This window comes from Nesoenas mayeri, assembly GCF_963082525.1.
Source record: "Nesoenas mayeri genome assembly, chromosome: 15".
Classification (NCBI taxonomy): domain Eukaryota; kingdom Metazoa; phylum Chordata; class Aves; order Columbiformes; family Columbidae; genus Nesoenas; species Nesoenas mayeri.
In genome coordinates, this window is record NC_137559.1 from 9,401,177 (window position 1) to 9,428,830 (window position 27,654).

The following is a 27,654-nucleotide window of genomic DNA, read 5'->3' on the forward strand; positions in this document are numbered from 1 at the left end:
GCGATGCACTCGCTCTTTAGGAAACGCAACAAAGGGAAATACAGCCCCTCCGTGCAGAAGAAGAGGTGAGTGTCCCGGCCCCGCGCAGCCCCGCTCCCCCCGGGCCAGGCAGCGCCGCGATCCTGGGGTCCCCATCCCGCAGCATCCGCTCCCGGCGCCGGGGCTTGGCGAGTCTGGGCACCCCCGAGGTGTCAGCTTCTCTCCGAGCTGGATCCACGTCTCCGGTGCCTGGTGAAGGCACCGAGATGGTTTTTCCCTGGTCACTCTCAGATCGCAGTAGTGGCAGCTCCAGGGAGCAGGTTCCTTTGCTTCCCAGGCAGGTACTGGATTAGATTTTAGGGAAAAAGAAGTCTTGCTGTCTTCAGCCTTCACCCACTTGTTCCATCAGGACCGAGTTACTCAGTTGATCATCTTTTCCTCAGCTCCTTCTGATGGGGTGGGGACATGTTTCGGTTGTACGGGTCATGAAAAAAAAGCAGCACGTTGCATGTATTCTGTGAAAGGTCACCGTTAAAAGGGAAAAGATGTAAAAAAATCCCCCCAAGAAGGCTTGGCCCCTCTCCGGGCTGTGCGATGCATTGCTGCAGGAGGGGGACTGGAGAGAGGGCAGCCCCTCCTGCACAGGGCAGGTGGCACAGGGGACATTTTGCCAAAGAGGTGGATGCTTGGATTGATTCAGAAGTGCGTCCTGCGTTTCTCAGAGGAGCTGCAGGGGCTCTGGAGTGCACAGAGTGGGACGGCTGGTGCAGATTCAAGCCCACGGCATGTTCATCCCTCTCCATCCCTCTCTGGAAGCACCTGTCCTAGCCAGTGGGCTCATGGCAACCACCCTGCTCTCAAAAATCCTTCTTTGGGAAGGAAACTGGGTAACTGGCATAGGGGCTGAGCTGCCTTTGGGGACCCAAAAAGTGAGCTCAGAATGTGCCAACATCTTCCAAGCTGGAGGAGCCCCTTGCTACTCCCTGCCTGTGGGTGCGGTGCTGCGTGTGTCGGAGGGCTGTTCCCCAAGAGGGAAGGGTGCTGCCATGGAACGGTGGGTGCTCAGACTTTGCTATTTGCTGAGCTCCCTTCAGTCGGGCTGAGGCTTCAGCTTCAGCCCTCGGGACGGGCTCCCCAGGCAGCCCAGCTGGCTCAGCAGGGCCACCCCGGCTCCTGCTCCCAAAGCCTGGGGCACACTCTGCTGCCAGCTCCTGCCCCGGGGAGGGCTGGCACGAGGAGACAGGTGATGCAGAGCCCTCTGAGGCTCAGCATGTGTCTCCCTGGCGGCTCCAGCGTTCCCATGGTTGAAGGACGGTATAAATACCCAGTTGCACTTCTAGTCTTCAGGGGTGTTAGTGGAAGGCTTGAAAATGAAAAATGCCACACCTGGCTTCACATCTCAGGACTCCGAGCAGCATCGGGCTCTTGGGAGGCAGGAGGACAGACCTCCCCTGTGCTGGGTACCCATCCTGGGACTGTGGCCAGGGTCCCCACTGCTGTGCTCCGAGCCCTGCCCATGCCAGGTACCCCCTGCTCATGTCACTCAACAGCAGATGGGGCTTGGGAAGACAGTCTTCCCTCCGCCATCCTGCCTGTGAGCCCAGCCGGCTCTGGGCAGCTGCCAAAGCACCTCTGAAGGCTGCAGGCCAGGCTGAAATCTTTATTTTTCTGGCTGGCTGAGGAAGCAGTGCAGGGCTGTGGCCTCGGGCCACCCTCCATCCCTGCACCCCAGTTGTCCACGCATACCTTGGGGAAGGCTGTGCTCATTAGCCCCAATTTGTTAATTCCTGCATTGGAGTTTACAAACATCTGTGAATCCAGGGAACACTCCCACCGTGTAGAAACAGCCCCACCATCAAGATGGGGAAGCCAGTGCTGGACCGGTTAAACAACTTGCTGGAGAAGGATTGCGAAGAAGTGAGGAGCTCCTGCTGTCCCGTCCCCTGCTCCAGGCACTGCCAGGCTCCCAGCCGGTTCCCGCCCAGTTTTGCTGCTAGAAAAACAGAACAACACTGCTAAAACTGACCGCCCCTGCTGTAAACAGGGATAGAGATTTCAACACTGTGTACAGCCCATTCTCATGCTGCACTCCAGCAAGGCTGCACAGGGGGCTGCACCTTAGACAAGGGCTTAGTTCCAAGGTGCCACTGGTGACGGAGCCTTCAAAGCACAGCGATGACAGGGCAATAACCAAGCACCAGTTTGACAAGTGTGCAAGGGCTCTGGGACGTTTTCTGCAAGCAATGAGTAGCCGGGGCTACAAGCTCAGCTGATTTGGTTAAGGGTTGCCCAGGAAGCACTGTCCTATGGCATGTCACAGCCTGATGAGGGGCTGCTGTGAGTCTTGGTCACTTCTTCAGCCTTGGGACAAGGGGCATCTTGATGAGTATCACTGGAGAGTGGAGATCTCTGTGAGTCTGTGCAGCTCAAGCCAGGCACTGTGATCTGCCAGTGAACACCACTCTTTGTGCTCCTGGATGCAGACAGCCACTCTTCCCCAAACCCAAGCTGGCCCTTCAGCCTCCCATCCAAAGCACCTCGAAGCACATGGGCTTTGAGCAGCTCCCCTGCCTCTCCCCAAGCTGCCCACAGGCTGCCCGAGACCCAGGGGTGAGAGGTCAGGGTGGGCAGGGATGGGTTTCCCCGCTCCATCTTTGCTGCCATGCTGGGGATGCAGGTCCATCTGGGAGCTGAAACCCCTCTGTACAAGGACGGAGATATTTGTGGCAACTGTCGCTGTGTCTCAAGGCCAGTGGCCCCATGCTCACATTATTAAGGAGGGAAGCCAGCCTGCCTTGAAGGTCTAACAGGGCAATGACAGGGAAAGAACAAGAGCGACATTAAATCCTGCAAAGCCATGATGGTTTGAAGATGACTTGGTGCTGGGTCCTCTGGTCCGTCCTCAGCAACACCAGTTGAGTCTTGGACCATGCCAGCCATGTGCTGTGCCATGGGTTGGCTGAAAGAAAACCACGGCAATGCTCTGTGCTGAATACCCTGGACCACATCTTTCTCCATCCACTGCCCAATGCCACCCACAGCTTTACCCGCTGTGTGCAGGTGATGCTCCTCAACAGCTCCCTATGGTTTTGTTTTTCTGATGCACAAATTAGCAGGAACAGGGTCTAAGTGTCTCCTTAGGAATATCTGCTGCAGCTCTGTCCTGGGTGTGTGGTCTCCAGGCTCAGCAGCCAACCCCATCCAACCCTGGGCACCTCAGTAGGTATGTGGGCATCTCCCTACCTTGCCTGGGGAATGTGGATGATGATGGAATTTCTTTTGTCTCATGGACTTGGTTGCTTTGTGCTCTTCTTGCACACCCCATACCAGTAGCATAAGGCCCTGGGATTCAGGTGGGACTGGCCATGACTACTGTGTCATTAGCACATCGTATATATATACACACATATATGTGTGTGTCCCTAGAAAGGAAGGCAGAAGCCTTGAATAGGGATGTAGTATGGGGGAAAACCATCACCCTTCTTCCCTGTTACCTTCACCGAACACTTGCCATGCTTATAAAACAGGAGGCTGGTTTCTCTTTAAAAGTCCAGGCTTGAGAGGTAGAAAACACAACTCAGCCTTGAGAAGTTGCTGCTGAAACTCACCCTCCTACCAGCTGGAAAGATGTTCATCCTTGGGGTCCCCCCCGTGAGAGCATCCATCCAGGGTTCCAACCCAGGAGAGCCTTAATGGGGTCAGGAGAGCCGGTCCCTGTCTAAGAGGGGGTGCAGGCAGCTGGGGCAGAAGCTGGGAGGGCTGACACCCATTTCTAGAGGCTGTTTGGTAGGGCTGGAGTCACCACGAAGGATCAGACAGCAGGTGAGTCAGGGGACCTGCTCTGTATTTACGGTGGAGCAAGCTTCACCATCGCCTGGCCTATTTCTGCTTTAATTTCCATGTGCATTACAATAATATATCACCATTGCTACAAGGGAAGACAAATATAATTGAAACAAGCTGGACTAAACACAGCAACCCTGCTGTCCAGCTACACCCTAACGTGGGTAGCTTGACAGCACACTGCTCTGGAGTTGTGAGACAGATCTTAATCTCTCCCAAACCTGAATTACACTGGCCATAGCCCAGCCCTTGTGTCCTCTGCTTTGCCACAGTTTCACTCCAGTGCTGTTATAAGCAGCACAAGGAAATATCATGCAGTGGTAGTTGTGGCTCAGGGACCTTTAAGGGCATTTAAAGTGCAATTAAAGTCCCTTCTAAAGTCTGGTCTCACATGGGTGTGTGTTTTATGAATTCTGTATAATTGAAAATTAAACAGAGATGGAATGGAAAGCAGCAGTAGGTGGTCATTGCCTGATGCCTCATCTGTGCATCCCAGTAGTGGGATGCAGTAATGGATCAATGTTCAGGCTTCATCCTCAACCAACTCGCTTGTCCCTGGCCGAGTGGTCCCACCTGTGGAGAATCTCCTGGCATGGGGAGGTTTCTCAGCAGGAGGGCAGAGGCATGGCCAGCATTGCTGGGCTGGGGGAAGGAGCAGGACAGAATCTTTCCCGTTAACCTTCCCAGCAAGTATGTGATTTATGGGACAAGCTTCCAGCAGGAGCTTTCCCAGGGACCACAGTTAGCTGGAGCAGTCAAACCTCCACAAGTATCTGATTGAACATCCTCACTTGGGGGGATTAATGAAATAGCCTTCTTGTTTGGGAAAAAAGGAGACAGAAATCAAAGGAATTTCCTGCCACCTGCCAGCAAGTGCAAAGCCAGGGTGAGAACCTGCTGACATCCCAGAAATGCCAGCCTTGGGGAAATTTGCTCCAAAATTACTTTTATCAGTGAGGGTGCAAACTAATGGGAAGAGAGAAAAAAGTCCAGCAGTGAAGTTTCCATATCATAATAATTATCATCACTTTTGTCTGTTGAGAATCTGTCTTAGCACAAAATACACGACGAAAACCCGAAGAAAAACCCAAGTCCCTCTGAAACAAAGCATCACCTGATGTCAGAATTGTGGTACATGGATGAAGTGAAGTCTGCCAAAGAGCAGCTGCCTCCTCCCAGCTCTCTGGCTTGGAGACACCTGAGAAAACCCTCCCATTCCTCACAGGAATCATCTCAGGTCCTTCACACCAGCCAGGCGATGCTACAGCTGCTCAAAAGAGCACTGAAAGGCAATAACACTTCTGCCAAGCGCAGCTTTTCATGAGTGATATCATTTTTTCCTTCCTGATCAGAAAATGTTAAAGTTCTCCAGAAATGGCAAAGCCAGTTTTTCCAGGCTTTTTTTTTTTTTTTTTTAAAAAAAAAAAGGCAAAAAAACAAAGACTTATCTATTTTAGCAGAAGAGCTTTGCATTTCCCTTCCCTTTGCTGGAGCCTCACAAGGGCCATGCCCTGGGCACCTTTGCTCCTGCCTCTGCTCAGTCTCACGTGCTCTGCCTGTCCCAGCTGGGCTACAGCCAAATCCTGCCCCCTCCCTCCCAGCTCTGCTCTACGCTCTGGCCATCCCTTCCTGCCTGTGTTTTGGCCCTGGAAGCCCTTTACCTTACCCCGCCAGCAGCTCTGCTCCAAAGCCCAGATGCACCCGCGGCTCCTCCCAGCAGCTTCCCGAAAGAGCAATGTCCTGCAAATCCCATCCACACACCTTTCCTGGGCCAGTCACGGGTTTCTCACCTCTTTGCCCATCACCTTGTGCTTCTTGTGCATCTTCCTCCTCTCAGCAGACAAAGGGCATGGGGAAGCCAGCCTCCTCCATCCCCTGGCACAGAGATTTCAGCCAGGCTTCAGCTTTCCCAGCTGATCCCTTCGGTGCCATGCTTGACATCCAGATGGATGCAGGGACCGTGCTCATCCTTGTGTTTTATTAACAAAGACCCAGCTATTGAGGGGACAAGAAGATTATTAATAGGGCTGATCTTCTTATTTGGTAATGTCCAAGTTGGTTGATTAAGTGGCACAGAAGTGATAAGTATGCAGAAATAAATACAGAAATAATAGAGATCTTGTAAGAGAGAATAAGAACTCCCTTCTTTCTGTATTTATTTCTGCACACTTGTTTCTGCATTTGAAGCAGCAGGGGGGCTGAGCTGCAGAGGATGGGGTGCAGAGAAGCAGCTCCCCTGACACTGGGGTGGCTGTTTTGATACCCAGCTCCTGTGGGAGGTTTCTCTTAGATTTCTCTGCAGCAAAACCTCAGCTGGTGACAGTCACCTACTCTGTCAGTGACTCTCACACAAACCGCAGAGGTGGAGAGAGCAAACAGCTCTTCTTGCTGAGCAGCAGAGTCATGCCCACATCACAACTGAGCAAGTCCTTGCTTGCTTCGAGCAAGCTCTGCGTTTGCTTTTCCCTGGTCACCCAGATACTGCACATCAAAGCAGCAGTTTCTGGATTACCGGGGAAACCGTCCTCTCTGACACAGGGAAATGCCATCCCCTACCCTCCCTGCTCCCCCAGCCCCGACACTTGCTCTGCTCCCTGCAGTGATGGAGAAGGGGCTGTTGTCCCCCAGGTATCGCCAGGGCTCAAGGTGGCTCTGCCCCTGGCGCTGGGGAGCAGGGCATGGCTGGGGGCAGCATAGGACCCAGCTGGCAGGGCAGAGGCAGCCCAGCTTGGTGATTAATGGGGGTGATTAGAGCTTGTGGCTCAGACCCAGGGGAAGAACGGGGAGAAGGGGACAAGGGGCACAGCCTTACCCAGACACGTCATCCTCACACCGAACCGGCCTGGCTGTTCCAGCAGCAGCAAAGCCGGTACCTGAGTAAGAGGGTCAGGGCCTGGGTGTTGCACTATCTGGTTCCCGGCACTCAAGATCAGTTTTGCTGATGCAAAGCAAGCATAAAGGCTGGGCAGAGGCTTCAGGCTCAGGTCTGCTAGACCAGATCAGCAGCAACAGCGTGGGAAGCCATGGCTGAAACACAGCGCTGCTACAGATCCCAAATGATCACCAGTTTAATTTTATTTCCCCTGTAAAATTTGTAAGTTTCAATCAAAACCAGAACTAGAAGAGCTCCAAACCTCTTCTACTTTTGGGGATTTTTTTTTCATCCATGCTATAGATCCACTAAAACCCTGAAGACTCATTCACAGGCTTGCTATAAAACACTGACACCAAGGCATGGAATGCGGAGACAAGCCCTGCCAGCTCTTCCTGAGCCCTGCTCAGCTCTAGTTCAGCTCCTGGCTGTTGCAGCAAAGCATCCCAAGCTCCCACCTGGATAATCGGCCTCTCCTGCCCTCAAAGCTCAGGGTGATCAGTGAGAGATGAGGAAGGCTCCTTGGTGGCTGCAGGCTTTCCCAGGACGCAGGAGGTGCTAGTGCTAGGTAACCGTCATCTGAAGACACACAAACACATGCAGCACATTTTAGTTACCCAGCTTCAAACCACTTTCTCTCCACTGATTTAATCTGATGTCTTCCCTGGTTTACATGGGAGGATGCAGATTAGGGGAAACTCCCAAGTGGACTTTGAAGAGCTGCTTCTACCATTGCAGCAGGATCCAGCCACCCACAGCCATCTCCTGGTGACCCCTGCACCCTCCAGCTGTGATTGTTGAACAGAAAACAAGGCTCATCTTTGTGATTATTGCAACCAGCTGTATGACTCACAGTGACCCCCTGGTTTGCTCCCCTGCTCAGAAATACCTGCTCAGTTCATTTTTGCTGATGCAAGAGAGCCCATAATTAGGGCAATTCCTCTGCTTGTCAGGAGGTGCCAGGCAGCAGAAGCAGCGGTGACAGACACAAACCACCAGCCGTGCCGAGTACCATCCTGATGATGCGGCTTCTATAAAAAGAAAAAAAACCCAAACAACAGTGTAAATCCTGCCCACGCCAGAACTTCCCAGGGAAGTGTGAACTTTTGTGGAGCTGTCAGATGCTACAAAGCTCCTGCAGCCCAAGGCAGGGATTGAGGTAGGGGGAACAACTCCAGAGCTGAGCTTTGTTTCATTCTGCTGCATCAAAAGCAATAGCACACATTGGCAGGCAGAAACGTGTCCTGAAGCTCAGCACCAGTGCCAGGACAGGGGCTGGACAGACTCTCTGGGCTTGCCAAGCTTTTTGCCCCAGTGCCCACACTGGAAAGGCAGCAAGCTGAGATGCCCTGGCTGGAGACTGCGTGCGGTCCCCGAGATGCACAGGACTGCCCATGCCACGTACTGCACTTACCTGCTGGTAGCTGAGCACTGACACACGTCCAGGGAAGCCACTGCAAAGCTGTGGAAGAGGATTGCCTTGGTCAACAGGCCATTTCCACTCTCAGTTTTGGCCCACCTTGCTGTGGAAGACAGAAGGACATGCCTTGTGTTGTCCTGGAGAAGCTCACTTGGCCAACCCTGCCCTATGATGGATGTAGGTGCTGCAGGACCCCTCAGAGCTGAGCAGACAAAGCTGCTGGATGAAGCTGTCCACCTGGGGACGAAAAGCTGCCACAGGATCCTCCTGCACCTCGAGCAAGCATGGCTGGGATGCTGGTGCTCCAACAGACAACTCTGCTCTCCCCCAGCCTGTCAGCCTTTGCAGGAGACACACAACTCACCTGATGGCATCTATAACAGCAATTAGCTCTTCCAAGAGCCATACAAAGATTAATTCTACCACCACATAATGAGATCATTAAGCCTCATTATCCCTACTCTATAGGTGGTTAGGACTGGAGTGAACCAACCCTTGGCTTAAGCCCACATGGCAAAGCAGCACAGCTGGGACACAAGCCCCAGCCTTGGCTCTAGGACCCCTCCAGCTGCAGGGACTGGTGAGGATCACACCCCACCTTCTGCCTCCGGTCTGCAGAACCACAGCAGGAGGCTGCCCTGGAGCTGGCCCTGGCACGCTGCGGCCACTCCTTGCAACCAAAGTGACAGCAAGAGGACAAAATGTTTAAAATAACTCTGGCAATGCAAAAGCTGCGTCACGGGTTGTTCTGACTCTGTTCTAACTCAGCTGTCCCTAGAGTGAGGCTGGCATTATTTGAGCTGGCCCTGCACCCTGCCAGCCCAGCTGCAAATGGGGAGGCTTGGGCCAGCATCACACTGGGAGCAAAAACCAGTGCCTAGCAAGAGACGAAGCACCAAAAGATAGATGCAATGTGTGCTGACCCATCCCTTTATCTGGTTTAAATTGTGAATAATTGGCAGAGCAAAGAAGCCCTGAGCACAGCACAGAGCGGCACAGCAGGGGCTCCTAGGCAGGGCTGCATCCCACAGGGGGTGCATGCAGCAGAGCCCTGGTCTGCAGGCAACAGCCTCACCCGGGCCATCTTGCTTGTCTGCATGGACCTCAGGTCGTCTCTGCTGCTCAGGCTCCTCTGTTTCTCCTTGTCCCCTGCAAATGACTGTTTTCTGTTTTGCTTCGAGGCCAAGGGAGGCTCAGGGCTGCCTACAGCATCGCTCCCATTTCCACCGTGCAGGAGGCTCGATGTCCCCACCCGCTACCCCCATCCTGGCAGAGTAGAGTATTTTGGAAAGTGTTAGAAAGGCAGCAGTGAGTCACACACAGCTGCAGTGCCTGGCAGGCTGGGCTGGCCCCCGGCCACCCCCGGGGTCACAGCACCGTGACAGCAGCCTCTTAAGGCTCTGGCCGTGTTTGTGGGGTGACGAGTCCCCCTTTTTCTTCCCCTTTCTCCAGCATCTCCAGTAAAGAGCTGACTGAGCTCATAGAGCGCCTGCAGAAAAATGCCGACCAGGTGGAGAAAAACATCGTGGAGATCGACTCCCGAATGCAGAATGTAAGCCGTGTCCCCTGAGCAGCTCTGCCCCTCCAGCCCCCTCCTGCCACAGCCCTTCCCACTTCACTGCTGTTTCCTCTCTTCTCCTCGGGCACATCTACATGGTCACCCTGTCCTATGGCAGGTTCCATAAGGGAGGGACACGGTGGTTCCCCCAGGTTGTGGGAAGAAGGTGAGGTGGTGTGTAACAGGTGATGGGGCCCCAAATTCTTCCTTACCCAGGGCAGAGTAGCACTGTGCAGAGCAGGGATGTGCATCCCAGCAGGCAGCTGGGGTGGAGAAAGGGCCTGAACGGTCCTCCTCTTCCCGAATGGCACAGTGCATCCCCAGGTGACACAGCCGCCCCAGCCACAGCCCTTTCTTGGGGCTAACATAGGCAGGGGAAAGCAAAATACATCCCTGAAGGACATGAGACAGCAGAGCTGGTATCCAGGGGCAGTGCTATGGGAGGACCTCGCTCAGGCCTCTTGGATACCATTTTATTTTCCCCTGGTGACCCTTCTTCCCCACTCTCTGCCTGCCCAGGACTTGCACAAGATCAAGGCATGCCAGCCTGCGCAGCACAAGGACCTGACAGCTCAGAAACTCACCGAGTCCGACAAGCTGCTCTATGTGCTGGATGGGGATGCAGCCATCGCCCGGCACATGAAGCACCCCCAGGGTGACATGATCACAGAAGAGTGAGTACCACAGCGGGGTGGGCAGACCTGTCCCCAGAGCCTTGCAGGGGTTAGAGAAGGCTCTGGGGAGGCATTATTGCAGCCTTTCAGTACTTAAAAGGGGCTGATACGAAAGATGCGGATGGATTTTTTAGCAGAGTCAGTTGTGATAGGACAAGGGATGATGGTTTTAAATTAAAAGAGGAGAGATTCAGGTTAGACATGAGGAAGAAATTTTTTACAATGAGGGTGGTGAAACACTGGCCCAGGTTGCCCAGAGACGTGGTGGATGCCCCATCCCTGGAGACATCCCAGGCCAGGCTGGACAGGGCTCTGAGCAACCTGATCTGGGTGAAGATGTCCCTGCTCATGGCAGGGGGAGTTGGACTAGATGAGCTTTGAGGGTCCCTTCCAACCCAAACCATTCTATGAGTCTATAACTCTATGACACTTCTCCAGGGCTCTGCTCAGCTCCTCTCTGCAGCTGGAGGAGGCACCACAGGCTGCTCCGCAGCCCAGCTTGCGCTGAGGTGCAGAACCTGCAGCCATCCTCAGGCAGAGGTGGGGTAAGAACAGCTGCACACCTGCTGATGGCAACTCTGCACGGAGCACCATGGAGTGATACCTGCCTGCTGTGCAGGCAGACCCTGCTCTCCCGCAGCACCAGCCTGCTCGGAGCTGGCAGATGTGCTGCAGCCCTTGGCAGGGGATGGTGCATGGGGGAACCTTTGCCCTCTCCCTCCTTGGCTCATTGCACAAGGTGGCTGCTGCCAGCCTGCCAGGCAGCACTGGGCTCACTGAAGTCCCCCAAGGACAGTCCTCCCTCCACAGGGGAGCTGGGAGAGGTTCACCTATAGCTACCAATGCTAATTCCAGCCTATGCCCACATCCTGCATCCCACCCTCATCTTTCCCTTCCCACAGCATCCGGCAGCTGAAGGAACGAGTGACAAACTTGCGCATGAAACACGACCAGATCTACAACTTACCCCTGCAGCCTATTGAGCCCCAGGTCAACTGGTCAACAGTGATCGATGAGAAACAGGTACCCAGGGAACCATCAGTGCACCAGCTAGGGACAGGCAGGACCTTGTCCATCTCCCCATGGAGAAACAGGCTCCTGGAGACCTTTTTGGCTGCAGGGAGCTGCAAACAGCATGGGAAGGAGGAGGGGTGCTGGGTGGCAGGGGAGGGTGCAGAGATGGTGGGTCAAGACCAGCTGCCACTGCTGGCAGCAGCTGAGCTAAACAAGGAAAAGCTCTGGAGGATGAGGGCAGCCATGGGGGAGTGCACCAGCCTGGCCTTTAGAGGATGAGCTCCTACAGCTCAGCCTGTCCATTGACCTCTTGGGTGAGCTTGGACAAACCTCTGCCCTTCTCTAGCTGAGGTTGGAGACCACACTCCCTTTCCAGGCAGCGTGCTCCAACACCCCACTATCCTGAGAGTAGAAAAGCTTCTCCTTATACCCAGTCTGGCCTTCCACTGGTTCAGTTAATGCCTGTCATCTCTCGTCTCCCTACCACACACCACCTTGCAAAACCTAGCTTCGTTTATTCAGTAACTTCCCCGTAGTTATGGGAGGGCTGTTGTTAGGTCTCCCCACAAAGCCTTCTCCTCCCAAGACTGAACCAGCCTTAACCTCTCCTCTTGGCTCCTGGGCTTGGCATCCCCAGTTACCAGCTGCTTTGTGCTCTACTCTGTGGCCCTTCCTCTTCATTGTATCCCAGCACTACACTCTTACAGCCAGAAAAGTGTTAAAACCCCCAAACTAGCATTCCCATGGTCACCATCTGGCACAGACGCCTTCACCCATGGGCTCCCAGTCACCCACATGCTGCCACCACTGGTGTTTGTCCAAGCCCAGCCCCATGTCCACTTCCAAAAGGAGTTTCCCAGATCTTAGCTGCTGCATCCCATTCTCCCATTGCTAACTTCAGCCCCTGTGTGCTGCAGGATGCGCTAAGCAGCAAGGGCTTTGGGACTGACCTGCCGCTGGTCAACAGCCAAGTAGAAGAGCACAACATCTTCCACAACGAGGTCATGGCCATTGGCCCACACATCGTTAAAGAAGGCAACAAGGTCAGTTCTCTGGTCCCTCTCCCTGCTGCCCCATCCCCAGCCACTGAGGAAGGCGAGGGCATCCCACCATCCAAGCTCCTACTGCCTAGACCAAGCTGGGTGGTTGCACAAATCCACGCCTAACCTGAAACCTCAGCATCATACACCAACTATAGCTTTACAATGAGGCAAACCCCATAAAGCCCACATTCCTCTCCCTCACCCAGCCCCTGCCAGACCACCACTCACCAGAGACGTGCTCCTAACTCTTGCCTTGCTTCTCCTCTGTTACCAGGAACATACGAGTGACTTCCAAGCTAAATACCAGAAGCTGCTGGTAAGAGACCTCCCAGATCCCAGGGACAGAGCCCTTTTGCAGGGGACCCTTGCCAGAGTGGCCAGACACCCACAGGGGACCCATCAAGAGGAGCTTTGGGCTGATCTCTCCCTCTGACCCTCTCCAGGCCGGCTCCCAGCAGCGGCAGCAGGATCTGAATTCGCTGCAGGACTACATGCAGCGCTGCACCAACAAGCTCTACTGGCTGGATCAGCAGGCAAAGGACAGGACCCATTATGACTGGAGCGACCAAAACTTGGACTACCCCAGCCGGCGCCGCCAGTACGAGGTCCGTGGGCTGCCCGGCCCCATGCTGGCTGGGTGCTCTGCAGCAAGGGAGCGGGGCACGGAGCCAAGGGAGCAGGCTAGGGGTTGGACGGGGACAGAAAATGTTCTTTCCCCTGTGCCTCCGTTCCCCCCACTCCAGCGTGAAGCACTTTGAGGTGTACAGATGATAGCATATGGATAGTAAGGTTAATCCTTACCTCCTGCCAGAAATAAAGCCATGAGGAAGCTCAGGAGATTCCTCATTCCCTGCTCCCTTATCTCAGCATTCATTGGCAAGAGTCACATCTTTAGCAACATCTGCAAGGGAAGGAGAAACAGGAGCTGCAGTAGGGGAATATCAGGCTTTTGGCCTTTGCAGAGTAGCTCGGTCACAGGATGCAGATAGGTTCCCCTCTCTTTGTGTGGGAATCAGCATCTTACTTCTCTCCATCTAGAACTTCATCCACCGGAAGCTGGAGGAGAAGGAGGAGGCCATCAACAAGCTGCATGCGGATGGAGATCAGCTGCTCGCCCAGAATCACCCTGGGAAGAATGCCATCGAGGTGAGCATCAGGGATGGGTCCAGCTTCCCCGCCTGCCGCAGAGCTCAGGGGACTCACCCAGCCCTTCTGCAGTGTGGGACCTGGTGCCAGCATGACTCTTGAGTTTAATTCCTGAGACTCACCCAGCCCTTCTACAAATGTGGGACCTGGTGCCAGCATGACTCTTGACTTTACTTCCCCGGATGCCAAGTGGGAAAAAAGTCTCCTTCACTTGCAAGTGTGTACCATTGGAGGAGCCGAGATAAACCTAAGTAGCTCTTCCCATGGTCCTCGTTCCTGTGGTGATAACCCTGTACCTGCTGCCTACAAAGGATAAATTATGGTGGCAAGTTCTACCTTCTGTGGGAAGATGGACATAAGGCCACAGCATTTGCCACCTCCTTCCACCTATCTCCACGCTCCCATAGGAGCATCCCAGCTTTGGACCATCTCTCCAGTATTCTCATTCTCGCTTTGATCTGAGAGCATCTGGGCAGCTTCACAGGCAGCCAAGGAGCTGTTTGCTCAAGAGGGAAGCAGGTGCTTTCTGGCGGGCAGCCCAGGCTCACCCCAGCACAGGACATCCTTCCAACGTCCCCCTCCACCCCTGTGTTGCAGGCTCACATCGAGGCCGTGCACGCCGACTGGAAGGAGTACCTCAACCTACTGATCTGCGAGGAGAGCCACCTGAAGTTCATGGAGGACTTCCACAAGGTACCAGATCCCTGAGTAGTGAGGCATTATTTTTCGCTCTGCACAGCCCATAGAGTAGGTGCTGGGTTGCAGGAGATCCCAGGATACCAACTGGTACGGCTGCTCTGGAAATAGGGTAGAAAAGATTGAATCCTCTAGTCTACGGGGCTTTGAAGGCTAGGAGAACCGACTTGTGCTGATATAACACGTCATAATTGTTTGAGCATGAAAGGTCAGTACTTCCTTGGCAAAGCATGACTTGCAGAAAGCAGCTGCTCTGATGTCAAGGTTCAAGAGCCACAGTCCAACACCAGTATCCTTGGCTGCAGGACAGTGGAGGTATCTCATGGAGGTATCTCACCCCTAAAATAAGACATGGCGAGACCTTGTATGCTTCTTCCAGAAGCAGAACAGGTCTGAGTGGGGAAGTTACACCTGCAGAAAACAGAGTTGCCCCCCTGGCGAGCCCTGTGCAAGGGCTCAGAGCCCCAGCTGAGCTCAACAGACAGATGTCTGCTGGATAAATTGCATCTGACAGCCAGGGAGGCTCTGCAGGGGAGCAGGTCAGGCTGGATTCCTTTCCCACAGCCTGGGTGTGTTGACGACGTGATGAGTCTGTTGCCAAAGCTGAACCGTGGTGCCCAGCCCAGGCAGTGCCTTTTGTGGGTATCTGCCAGAATAACTGCTCCAGGGGGTGGTTTGTGTGTGGAAGGGCTTGGCTCTGCCTTCTCCTTGGTGCTGGCAATGGAGCCACCCCACACCATTGCGATGCTGTTCAAGTGAAACAAAATTGAGGGCAGGAAAAGGCAGGATTTAAGAACTCTGCAGCAGAAGATCATGGAATAAGCTTCCCCTGGTTGTCTTTCCCCTAGCTCTGCTGTCCTGAGCGTGGGAAATAGCAATTTTTCACCTTTCTCCATGCACTTCTGAGTGCTCAGATGCCCGTCCAGGCACCTGGTGGCTGCCCCTGTGCTAGGCAGCATGAAGATCAGGGTGCTGGGTTGGGTCTGCTTCATGTTTCAGCAGGACCCTCTCTTACAAGAGGCTTTGCCTTCCTGCAGTTTCAGAAAGACGCTAAGGATGCCCAGGAGCTCTTGAAGAAGGTGGATACAGACCTAGATCAAAAATTCAGCCCAGAGTTCAAGGACAGATACCAGCTTGAGTCTCTCCTCCGGGAGCTGGACGTGAGTATTGGTGCAGGCAGGACTGAAGGGGAAGCAGCAGCAGGAGCCAGTGTCCCTATGACACCAGTGGAGGGACATCCCTGCTGGAGCAGGCATCTAGCCCAGCTTTCAGCATGGTGAGCAGCAGGACCATGCTGCTGCCTCCCGCTGCCCAGCCTTCACCCACTCTTCTTTCCCCTCCAGCTAGAGATTGCCTCTCCCATAGCAACGTAATTGCTCACCAGGCTGGTTTTTATTTGTTCTCTCATTGAGCTAGCACTCGTTAAGGGTGGGAGCATAATTAGACCTGCTGCCAGAGGAGGCTGTGGAACTATCTGTGCTGCCGAGAGCCGAGATGCGAAATCATCCACTTGGGAAGGGCAGTGCTGAGCCAAGCCACCGGCCCAGCCCAAGCCCAAGCATGCTGCAGCAGGCCCAGATGATGCACGTGTCCTGGGACAGCTGATAGCTCTTCCCAACAGCTGCCCTCCTCCTGCCTGCCCCATCCCACTCACCATTGTGGGATACCCACCTGCACAGCTAGAAATAGAGCAAAACCAATAAGGAGCCTTTTCTCAGGGCTCTAATTAAAGCTGACAGCTGGGAATGGGGCCATTCATCAACATGCAGCCAGGCAGATGTGGACCATACACCAGGGAATAGCTATTACTAGCCCAGTGGCTAGTGCCAAGGCATGGCAGCTCACAGTCCCAGTCCTCAGCCTGGCTGCAAAAGCAGGCAGGAGAGTGCAAGAACACAACAGCTGCAGAGCAGGACCCAAGGAGCCATTTTCATCATCATAAGGAAAAGAGCATGGGACAAGCTCCTCCCCAGCCCTTCCCTAGTTTGGCAGAGCCCAGGAGCTCGTTCTCCCCATGTTTCTTTACTGGTTTTGGTCATTACCCTGTGCTAGGACCAGGAGAAGGCCTTGGACAAGTACGAGGAGGTGGTGAAGTCCCTGCAGGAGCGCAGCCAGCACGTCCTGCCCCTGCGGTACCGCCGCGAGATGCCGCTCCAGCCCGTCCCCGTGGAGGCTCTCTGCGAGTACGAAGGAGAGCAGGTAATGTCTCCCTTGTCCCATGTGCAATGCGGAGGTGCTGCTGGGGACTGTCTCCTCAGGGAGCACTGGGGAGGGGAGAGACCCCTGGGGAAGGAGCAGTTTTTGCCAGTGCCCAAGCAGTGATATTTCCCGCACTGGGGACAAGGCAAAGGTCATGCTTGTCCTGGTGAGAAAGCAGGTTTGGCAGCTCCGGAGGAGCAGGGCAGGAGGGGTCTTGGGGAAACACAGCCTCTGTCCGCCCTGCAGACAGCATGCCCTGCCACACACCCTTTGGGAGGTTGCGACAGCCTGACTGTCACATTCCCACGCTCCCCAGGCTGGGACGGTGAGAAGCCTGGCCACGTTTCTGATGAAAGAAATTCACCCCACCATCACCAGCAGAGTCCTGGTGGGCACTTCTGCATCCCCACCTGCAGGGTATCAGTCTTTGCAGGACTGAGTACTCAACCAAAGGACAGACGCCACGGGGGCAGCCGGGGCCCAGAGGGGAGCGAGCGGCTCTGGCTGACTCAGCTGCCTGCCTCTCTGAAAGGAAAACCCACAGCAGAGCCTTGGAAACACCTTCTCCTCTCTGCCCCAGTGGGAATTGGTTTGCTGTGGTGGCTGCAAGAGGAGGCATGGCTTCGTTCCTGGAGGCTCGGGGGAGGGAGGAGCAGGCACATGAGTTTTTGGCAAAAGGCAGATACATGGAGAAGCAAGAGAGTGCTGAGAGGAGGGATTGGGTTTATGCCAGTCCTGCCACCCCACAAGTGCAGGTTCCCGGGGCTGTGGGCGTGGAGAGGGGCAGGGGACATTTCCTGACCTGCTGCTGTGACCGATCCTGTTCCCCAGGGCCAGATAAGCCGAGGAGCCCTCTACACCCTGCAGAAGAACAGCGGAGATGTTTGGGAAGTGGCAGATAGCTCAGGAGACAAGATCAGCGCCCCAGGAGTCTGCTTCATGATCCCCCCGCCTGACCCCGAAGCCATAGCACTGGCAGACCAGTATGTGCCCCCCAGCCGTGTCGGACCCTCCCACTGCCCCACAGCACCAGCTCTTGCCTTCACCAGCCCCAGGCCACACCACCACTGCTGCATCCCCATGCCTGGCAACGCTGACAGTGGGGGTCCTGCTCCATTCCCACAGCAAAGCTGTGCCTGCTTGAAGCCTCAGGCTTCCTCCAGGAGGGATTCCATCCTGTTTGCACACAAGATGGGGTGGGGTTAGTTCAGAGCCACTCAGGTCCCTGCTTCTCTGGGGGGGGGGGGCATTCCAGTGGGGCAGCTGCCCAACCCTCTCTAAGCAGGCAGGTACCCACCCTTGCTGCTGCCCCTGCTCTCACCCCTCTGGTGAAGACACTGCTCTACCTCTTTGTGACCATGGGGTGAAGATGCCCCTCCCCAATTCCCTTCATGGCTGCCATGAGGGGTCAGGTCCCACAAGCCCCTCCAGAGCTGCACCTTGTCCCCAGAGCAGCACCAGGATAAGCAACAGGGCAATGGAGGGGCTGAGAACCTGACTCTGACCTGATGCCCACACTGTCCTATTTTGCAGAATTGCCAATTACTATGTGAACGTGAAGGAGAAGACAGCCAACTGCAAGAACACCCTCCAGCAGCGCTACGAGGGGCTGAAGGCAGACAGCATTGGAGGTGCGGCACTGGAAGGGCTTGCTCCTTCCCAGGCACTAAAGGCTGCTGTAGCCTTGAACTTAGGTGGTGGCCCATCTTAGGGGGGATGTCACCTAGAGCTTCCCATCTCCTGTGAGGAGAGAGCTGGGGTTGTTCAGGCTGGAGAAAAAAAGGCTCCGGGGGACCTCATTGCAGCCTTTTAGTGCTAAAAGTGACCTATAAGAAAGATGAGGAGGGCCTGTTGCAATAGGACAAAGGGCGATGGTTTTAAACTAAAAGAGGGGAGATTCAGGCTAGATAGAAGGAAGACATTTTCTACAATGAGGGTGGTAAAAACACTGGCCCAGGTTGCCCAGAGAGGTGGTGGATGCCCCATCCCTGGAGACATCCCAGGCTGGGCTGGACAGGGCTCTGAGCAACCTGAGCTGGGTGAAGATGTCCCTGCTCATGGCAGGGGTGGCACTGGATGAGCTTTGAGGGTCCCTTCCAACCCAAACCATTCTGTGATTCCAGGATTCCTAAGGGACCTGGTGACAAGTGTCAGGGTGCAGTGTTGGGCTGCATGCAAGGGCAGCACAGCCCGGCTGTTGTCACAGCAGGCAGAGCTCGGGGAGTGGAGGGTATATGAGTTTTGCACTCACCAGTGGGACTGAGCTTTCAGCTGGCTCTAACTGGTCCTCTCTCATTATCCAGATGCTGCATCGGTTCAGGGGCGCCAGCTTCTGGCAGGTCTGGATAAAGTGAATAGCGACCTGGACAAGCAGGAGAAAGCAATCACAGCAAACCTCCGTCCGCCGCTGGAGCAGAGTCGGGCTGTGCAAGACAGCACTGAGCGCTCCAAAGACCTGAAGGTACGCAGCTGTGGAAGTAGACAGATAGTGCTGAACAGGGACCAGGCTCCTGAGCGGGTCTCCAGGGTGGTCCTCAGCATGCTGGGTGCTGTAAGAACTCCCCGAGCCCAGGAGCATGCAGGCACAGGGTGATGCTTACAGCTGGTGGTGCTTCCAGTGGAGATGGGGAGAAGACATTTGAACAGCCTCAGAGCCAAAACTTTTGACCTGTTCCTGGCCCAGCTCAGCCACAGAAAGGTTGAATGGGGAAAAAGGTGATGGCTGCAGGGAGGGGAGCCCTCAAGGTGTGATTCTGCCCATATTCCAAGCACAGCAGGGATGTTGACCATCACCAGCTAAGAAAGGAGCAAGAAAACATGGTCCAAGGCACCATTTTTCCTTGTGGACCAGCTCTGCTAGGCTCCAGTGCTGGTGGCATCCTGCTCCTTTCCGTTCCTTCAGATGCCTAATTAAGCCAGGCTCCATGCCACAAACCTCCCTTGGTTTAGGAGGAAGTTCAGGTCCTGGTTACATCACCTGCTGAGAGCTGTGTCAAAATCCAAGAGACACCACAAGTGAAAGCAAATTGGTGCAACTGCCTGCAGTGCTTTGTTGTCCAGGCAGGAATTAATCTGTCAGGCAGCAGAGCCCAGTGGGTCCATATGAGTCCAGCACGTTTCTAACGGAGCGAGAGCCAGTGGGAATCACTCCCCAGCCAGAGTTATCTTACTAAGGGGTAGCTTGCCTGCCCCAGAGATACAAGTCAACAGAAAGCCAATAGAAAATATCCTTTTATCCCCTATAGGGCTGAAGGGTACCTGCCATCAAACGCAAGCCCTCAGCTCTGACCTCTCCTCTCACACTGGACAGCCAAGGGTCAGCTTCTTTGTAGCCACAAGGCCCTAGTTCAATTGCTATAAAGGCTTTATTCCTACTGCAGAACATCACCAACGAGGTCCGTCGCATTGAACCCGAGAAAACAAGGAAGATCCAGGAGTGCGAGGTCTTCATCGAATCCGTGCCGAACACCGGCAGTGCCACCTTGGTGAAGAACAAGGTGGAGAATACCAACAAGAAGTACAACCGTGTGGTTCAGCTGCTCAGCGCTGCCCAAGAGAAGTAAGTCATGGCTTAAGCCTGGCATGACACAGTATCCTGCAGGAGCCAGGTGCAGGCGTGCTTAAACATGTTCCCTCTTGTGTCCCTATAGAGTTGAGGTGGCCACACAGCTTGAGAGGAGCCTCCAACAAGGCCGAGACCTGCTCTCTACCTATGAGAACAAACTGGTCATTGATGACACGGTACCAGAGGATTTGCGAGTGGTAGACCATAAGACAGAGGAGCTGCTGGTGAGTGTTGTCTCCAACCAGTTTTCTACCCTATTGACATGCTCCACGTACAAAACTGCTTTCCAAAATCCTGGGTAATTGCTTCTCAACTTGCAAGCTTGAATCAATTGGTAAAGGGATGGCCTCCCCCCGCTGGAGATGAGACCTCATGTTAACTGGGGCCATCCTCACCTACTTGAAATGCAAACTGTTCCCATCCCCAAACCAGATATCAAATACCAGTTGAATATTTGTGATTTGACAAAAGGGCTAATGGAGAAGCAAAGGATAAAACCATCTGGGAAAAGCAATGCAGAGGCCTGACACTTGAAAGAGATGGACCTAGGCAAGGCTTTGAGAACAGTTATTCCTAGGAAAAGCTACTGACCAAAATTGGCAATCCTTCTGCTATAGAAAGGCCAAGAACCAGCTAGGCCAGAATTTTCTGTCCTCCTTCAGCTTTTCCATCAAGTCTCCATTTCCAGACTAACATGCAAAAGCTTTCACAGCTCATTCTGGAGTTGTTGCACTGGCAGGAACAGGGTTTAAGGCATAAGGAGCACTAAGTATTTTGCACACAGTATGCTTGTTTGTAAAGGTTAACAGGTGGAGAAGGGAGCAAGAGCTGGCTTTTTCTCCCCATCAGATTTATCAGATGGCTCTGCTTATGATACAAGCCTCTAGCTTGCTTTTCTCCACACCTCACAGCAGTCCTGCAGCTCAGCTGTTCCTCAGCATCCTCTGCAGCTCTGGTGCAGCTGCCACAGTCGATGGGGAGCAGTGACAAAAGCCTGGCACCTGTGCATCCCCAGAAAACCCCCCTTCTCCTGCTTTTTCTGCAGGCCATGGGCACCGAGCTCCAGTCCAAAAAGTTCCTGCTCAACGAAGCGGAGCAGAACTTGCTGCGGGTGAAGACGTGCTCCAACACCCTGGCCAGCCAGTTCCAGGAGCACTGCCCTGACATCGAACGGCAAGAAGCCGAGCTCTACAAACTCAACCAGCGCTTCAACAACCTCAGCAAGCAAATCGAGCTCAGGTAAGACAGAGGACTGGGCTGGCCTGGAGAGCTGGGATATTTACAGTGGAGCTGGAACCACACTGAATCTGGAAGAGGCATAACACCATTGTGGGAAGGGGCAGCTGCAGAAGGGGCCCCAGGGAGGGCTGAGGAGGAAGAGAACAAGGTTCCTGGCACACACTGGCTGCATAGATCTGGGCAGCCTTTAGGATTAAGTGCTCTTGCAACAGAGATGGAGACTTCAGCAAAAGCACAACTCTGTCTCTTTAATGAGCAGGGAAAGTGGGGACAGGTTAAAAGATGTTTGCAGAAGATGTCACAAGAGATGTGATATGACTGAAGCAGAGCTGATTTCCCCTACAGAACGCAGACCCTGCAGAAAGCGAAAAGCGCGTATTCCAACTACCGCACCAGCTACGATGAAGTCAACCGGTTCCTGTGCAACATTCCTAACTATGAGCCACAGGAGACTGACAACATCCAGCAAGTGGAAACTAAGCTGAAGAATCAAGTGGTAATTCTTTCTGAGAGTGCCTTGGGCTCCACAGGGAGAGGAGAAAGAGCAACAATAGAAGATAAGGAATAGAACTTAGATCCTGAACATAAAATAGAAAAATATAAATAATTAGCTTTATTTATTTTTATGCTATAAGGTTCCACTGTCCTACCTGTGCTTTGTTTATACGTAGCAGGGCAGCTTGAGAAGGTTGTAATTCTCGGTGTTGTAATTTTAATGGCAATCCTCAAAAAGGATGAACGATGCATTTGGATTTTGTGCTCCCTTTGACATGTATTTCTGTGCATGCCAGGCGCTTCTCAGTGACATTGCAAGCAAGGAACAGGAGGTGCAGAAGGTCTCTGCCACAGCTCAGCAATACCAGCAGGCAGTGAAGGTGAGGACTGCAGTTCTGCCGGTGGGAGAACTTTAACAGAGTGGTTTGGGTTGGAAAGGACGCTCAAAGCTCATCCAGTCCAACCCCTGCCATGAGCAGGGACATCTTCACCCAGCTCAGGCTGCTCAGAGCCCCGTCCAGCCTGGCCTGGGATGTCTCCAGGGATGGTACATCCACCACCTCTCTGGGCAACCTGGGCCAATGATTCAGCGCCCTTGTTGTAAAAAATTTCTTCCTTTTATCTAGTCCGAATCTCCCCTCTTTTAGTTTAAAACCAGCACCCCTTGTCCTATCACAACAGGCATTGCTGAAAAGTCTGTCCCCATCTTTCTTACAAGCCTGTTTTAAGCACTGAAAAGCCACAATCAGGTCTCCCCAGAGCCTTCTCTTCTCCAGTCTGAACAACCCCAACTGTCAGCCTGTCCTCACAGCAGAGCTGTTCTATCCCTCTGAACGTTTTTGTAGCCCGCTCCAACAGGTCCATGTCTTTCCTGAACCAAGGGCTCCAGAGCTGGACTCAGCACGGCAGGTGGGGCCTCAGAGGGGCAGAACCACCTACATCCTACAAGGAGCCACCTACAGAAAGCCTAGTGCCCTTGCTCAGTCAACTGATGAGCCAAAACCAGGTTGTATCTGCTCTGATGTTGACATCATATGGCCATTAGCATGGCAGCTGGCTCAGATTTATTGCCTGTGAGAGTTTCTACTCCAAGCCCTGCATCTGTAACGTAAGGGGAAGGCCAGCACACACCTGAGCTGTGCTGTTACAGTCACAGGTCAGTACCCACCTCAGAACCTGCTGGGAGGTCCTGCCAACAGTGCTGCACATCCCACCATCCTCAGCAGCTCACTTAACACACAGGTCAAGGGAAGAAGTCATTAAAGCCAAGGTTTAGGAGGGACCTGTGCATGAAGGGGGCTCAGTAATCTCACTTTCCTCCTGGGAAATTCTTCCCGCAGGACTATGAGTTGGAAGCGGAGAAGCTACGGTCCATCCTTGACCTAGAGAATGGCCGGAATGGGTACATGAGCAAGAAGCCCAGGCTCCAGTCTCCAGCTGCAAAAGTGAAAGAAGAGGTAAATAAGGGGGGGCCTACAGTGAGCTAAAGCAGATGACACCTTATGGGACCAATGGGTTTACTGCAAACACTTATACTTACTGTCAGTGTCCTTGGTCCCACAGGGGACTGCAGGGGAGGGCAGAGAATTGGGGAGGAAGGGATTTTTCATCATTCTTAATCCATCAGGTTTTTTTTGACCAGGCTGGGCACAATGAGAAATGGAAAATGGTGGATTTAACACTTCTCTGCTGAAAGGGGAAAGGGTGGAGAAGAACCAAAACCCTTTTTCACCTCCCAAGACTTTCAAATATAGAGCGAGATTTCACTGCCAAAGACCCCATCATAGAAATACAGCGAGAACAGGCCACAAGCCACCTATTTGTGCAGGATCTGTTTGCTACCTGTGTCAAGCTCATCCTGCATATCGAGGCAGCTGGAAGTGTCCACCCAGTTCTTCCTCAGCTGCATCTCTTTTTGCATCTCTTGAGCAGGAAATATACAGCATGACCACGAGCGTGCGTGCGCATGAGAATCGCCCTTCTCCCCCAAAGCTGGGTAGATCACCACTGTAGGTTTTTAGAATAGCACCCAGGGTCACTTCTTTAGGGCCTGCATCTATTCAGCAAGTCTTGACCAAGCACCCCTGGTTCCACCACCTCTTTTCAATCCATGTTTTGTTCTGTAGGAAGCTGTTCTGGCAGCCAAGTTTACCGAAGTAAATGCTGTGAACAAACAGAGGCTGCAGAACCTGGAGTTTGCTCAGAGCCTCCTGCGGCAGGTAAGTGATCCCCAGGGGCAACGTGATACTGAAAGCACAGGCATGTAAATAATACATGTGTGCCTTTGCTATGACAAGTTGAACTAGAAATAAATCTAGCTAGCGTTTCATGCCTCCAAAATCTTTAATCAGCAGACACTTGAATTAGATAGACAACCCCTCTGTGTTCCCCCAGTCCACCTCCCACTCATCCAAGGAAGCTCCACATCATTTTGAACACTTCTTTTGGCAAGCGCATGCCAGAATTAGTGTCCCTTGTGGCTGAAAGCTTTGTTCTGACAGCAACAGGCACCACAAAAAACACTTTTCACAGGCTGGGAACCCAGCGCAATTCAGGAGATGCCTGCTTGCAAACACACCCTGTTCAGCATTTGCAACAGGCAACCTCCATTAACCGAGCTCAACATCCTCCTGTCGTTTTGTCACAGGAGGCACTGAAAATAAGCATCAAAAGTATGATTATTTGGGGTTTTTTGACTACACAATCTCTTTTTCAACAACAGCAACCAGATGTTCAAGTGACACAAGACTTTCTCCAGACCAAAAGATCCTTAAGGCCCATGGAAGAAGTCTGGAAGTTGAAGAAAGAGCTCGAGGATGAGACTCAGCGTCGGCAGCAGCTAGAAGCGGAGATCCGAGCCATTCAGAACAACATTGTCTACCTGCAAAACCAGAAGCCCCAAGAAACTATCATTATGAAAGAACTGCTGAAGAAAGTGCCTGACCCTCATCTGGAGGACAGCTTTCACAAACTGCAGCAGAACCTGGCAGAAGAGCAGCGCAAGAACCAGGTACTCCAGGAGGAGCTGGAGGCTCTTAAAATCAGGTTGCGGGTTTTGGAGCATGAGAAGAGAGAAGGAGGGCAGGAGTACATAGTGAAAGAGGTTCTGCGCATTGAACAAGATAAGGCTCAAGCTGATGAGATCCTGAAGCTCAGGGAAGAACTGGAAGACCTCAGGAGGCAGGAAGGAACCAGAGAGAATGAAGTCACCATTTTACGCCAACAAATTGCTGTGCTGTCCAACGAGAAGAACAAAGAGCAGGAGAAGGTAACAGAGAAGGAGGTGCTGAAGCTGCAGAACGATCCACAGCTGGAGATGGAATTCCGGATGTTGCAAGAGAACAAGGAGAGGGAGAGCGCCCTTCGGCAGAAGCACGAGAAAGAGCTCAGCTTCCTCCAGGAGAAGCTCAAACGTCTTGAGAAGGAACGGGCCATTGCTGAGGGCAAAATTACTGTCAAGGAGGTGCTCAAGGTAGAGAAAGATGTAGCCATTGAGAGAGAGGTGAACGAGCTCCGTCGCCAGTATGAAGATGAGAAGTCCAAGGGTCGTTCCAACGAGCGGGAAAAGGCTGAGCTGCTCAGGAAGATCCAGCTGCTGGAGGAGGAGAACTCCAAGGTGGTTGTCCAGGAGAAAGTGCGTGAGATTGTACGCCCAGATCCCAAGGCTGAAAATGAAGTTGCCAACCTTCGTTTGGAGCTGGTAGAGCAGGAGAGGAGATACCGAGGTGGTGACGAACAGCTGAAGAGCTGCCAGAATGAGCTGGCTGCTCTGAGGAACAGAGGGCCACTGGTAGAAGTCAAAGAAGTCATTAAAGAGGTCATTAAGTACAAGAATGATCCAGAAACTGAAAAGGAGCTCCAGCGACTCCGGGAGGAAATCATAGAGAGGACGGGAGCAATTGAAAGAGCTGATCTTGAGATCTACCAGTTGAAACAAGAGATACAAGCTTTGAAAGATGCCAAACCTCAAGTGCAAACAAAGGAAGTTGTTCAAGAAATTCTGCAGTTTCGGGAAGACCCCAAGACTAGAGAGGAGGTGGAATCTCTGAGAGTGCAGCTAGCAGATGAACAGATGAAACACGTTGACCTGGAGAGGGAACGGCTACTCCAAGAAGAGAAAGTAAGACAGAAGGAGGAAGAGCTTTCCCAGGTGAAGGAGAAAGTGGTCCAGCAGGAAGTAGTGAAGTATGAGCAGGATCCTGCCTTGAAAGCTGAAGTCAGCTCCTTCTCTCAGAGCATCGAGAGCGAGCTCAAACAAATTGATGACCTCCGTGAAGAGCTCCGCAAGCTGCAGAGGAGGCGATCTGAGCTAGAGCGTCAGCTAGAAGAACTTGAGAAAGAGAGACAGGCCCGCAGAGAGGCTGAACTGGAGGTGCAGAGGCTGAGGATCAGGTTGAATGAGTTAGAAGAACAGGAGAGGGAGACAACAGAACGAGTAACTGTGAAACAGAAAGTGATCCTTCAGCAAGATCCCCAGCAAGAGAAGGAGCACTCCCTCCTCAAGCTGGAGCTAGAAGAAGAGAAGCACCGGAGACAAGTCTTGCAAACTGAACTAGAAGCCCTGAGAAAGAAGCTCCTTTCTTTGGAGAAGATGGAGGTCAAAGAGAAAGTGGTCTTTTCAGAGAGTGTCCAGGTGGACAAAGGAGACACAGAGTATGAGATTCAAAAGCTGAAGAGCAATCTGGAGGAAGAAACCAGGCGTAAGAGGGAGCTAGATGCAGACATCAACCGCCTCGAAACCAGGCTGTCTGAGGTAGAATTCAACAACTCCAAGTCATCAAAGGAGCTAGACTTATTAAGGGAGGAAAACCACAAACTACACCTTGAGAAACAGAACCTGCTGATGGAAACCAGGAGACTGCAATCAGAGATTGAACTCACAGCAACAGAAGCTCGGGATTTGAGAAACATGACGCACATGGACAGTGGAATAAACCTGGACTCCAGATTCCAAGCTCTGGAAAGAGAGTTAGATGATCTGAAGCAGTTATCCAGAGATAAAGATGCAGAGATCGAGCAACTCCAGAACCGCCTGAAGACAGTGGCTATCAAGAGGGAACAAAGAGAGAACCACTTGCGGCGCTCCATTGTGGTCATTGACCCCGATACAGGAAAAGAAATGTCTCCAGAGGAAGCTCATGTGTTAGGCCTCATCGAATGGAGCCTGTTTGTCAAACTGAAGAGTCAGGAATGTGACTGGGAGGAGATCTCAATAAAGGGTCCCAATGGGGAATCATCTGTGATCCTCGACAGAAAGTCTGGTAGAGAGTTCTCAATTGAGGACGCCTTGAAGAGCGGCAGGCTAACCACGGCTCAGTACAACAGTTACCTCAACAAGCAGATGTCGATCCAGGAGCTGGCAGTCTTGGTGTCCGGCAGTAATTACACAGCGCTCCCTCCACTTTAGAAACTTTTTCTTAAGAGCAGCTAGGACGAGCTGCACCACTTCTTAAACCACCAGATCACTGCGTATCCTTGCCCTCCTTTGCATCTTCCAAAATGCTACAGCCTCTGCCCCAGCCGTGCTACAAAGCCACACTGCTTGCTGTCACACACTGCAGAAAAGCACCACCAGTAGTGGAAAATACATCTGTCAGGGCTACAGCAAAACCTTCTCCCCCTCTTCATCCCTACCTGATCACTCAACCTAACAAAAACCAAGATAAAAAGCCTTAGGACAGCAAAGACCCTAAGTTCAAAGACTCAGCAGAACCTGCAGTTTCCTCAACATATACTCACGTAGTCGCATAGAAAGCTGTATACAGCAGCCATTAGAGAGACTAAAGGTCAAGATGACTCCGAGGTGACCAGCAGGAGCTGGTTACAACAGCTGCATGTTGGTAAGCCAGACAGTTTCATCGTGGACAACCGACTAAATGATGGGATCATCCTCTGAGAAAACTAGCACTGT

General features: G+C 53.0%; 1 protein-coding gene across 1 annotated transcript; it reads left to right on the forward strand.

Moving 5' to 3' along the window:
- PPL (periplakin) lies at window positions 1–27,150 on the forward strand (the record flags this gene model as incomplete). Its single annotated transcript, XM_080354061.1, has 22 exons — window positions 1–65; window positions 9,567–9,666; window positions 10,192–10,346; window positions 11,249–11,369; window positions 12,278–12,403; window positions 12,678–12,719; window positions 12,847–13,008; window positions 13,442–13,549; window positions 14,147–14,242; window positions 15,283–15,405; window positions 16,298–16,444; window positions 17,276–17,427; window positions 17,978–18,075; window positions 18,748–18,905; window positions 19,825–20,003; window positions 20,095–20,233; window positions 21,055–21,248; window positions 21,594–21,744; window positions 22,040–22,123; window positions 23,084–23,200; window positions 23,870–23,962; window positions 24,466–27,150. The coding sequence occupies exons 1-22, from the start codon at window positions 4–6 to the stop codon at window positions 27,148–27,150; spliced, it is 5,292 nt and encodes a 1,763-aa protein (XP_080210187.1). The 5' UTR covers window positions 1–3.
- Window positions 27,151–27,654: the final 504 nt, after the last annotated feature.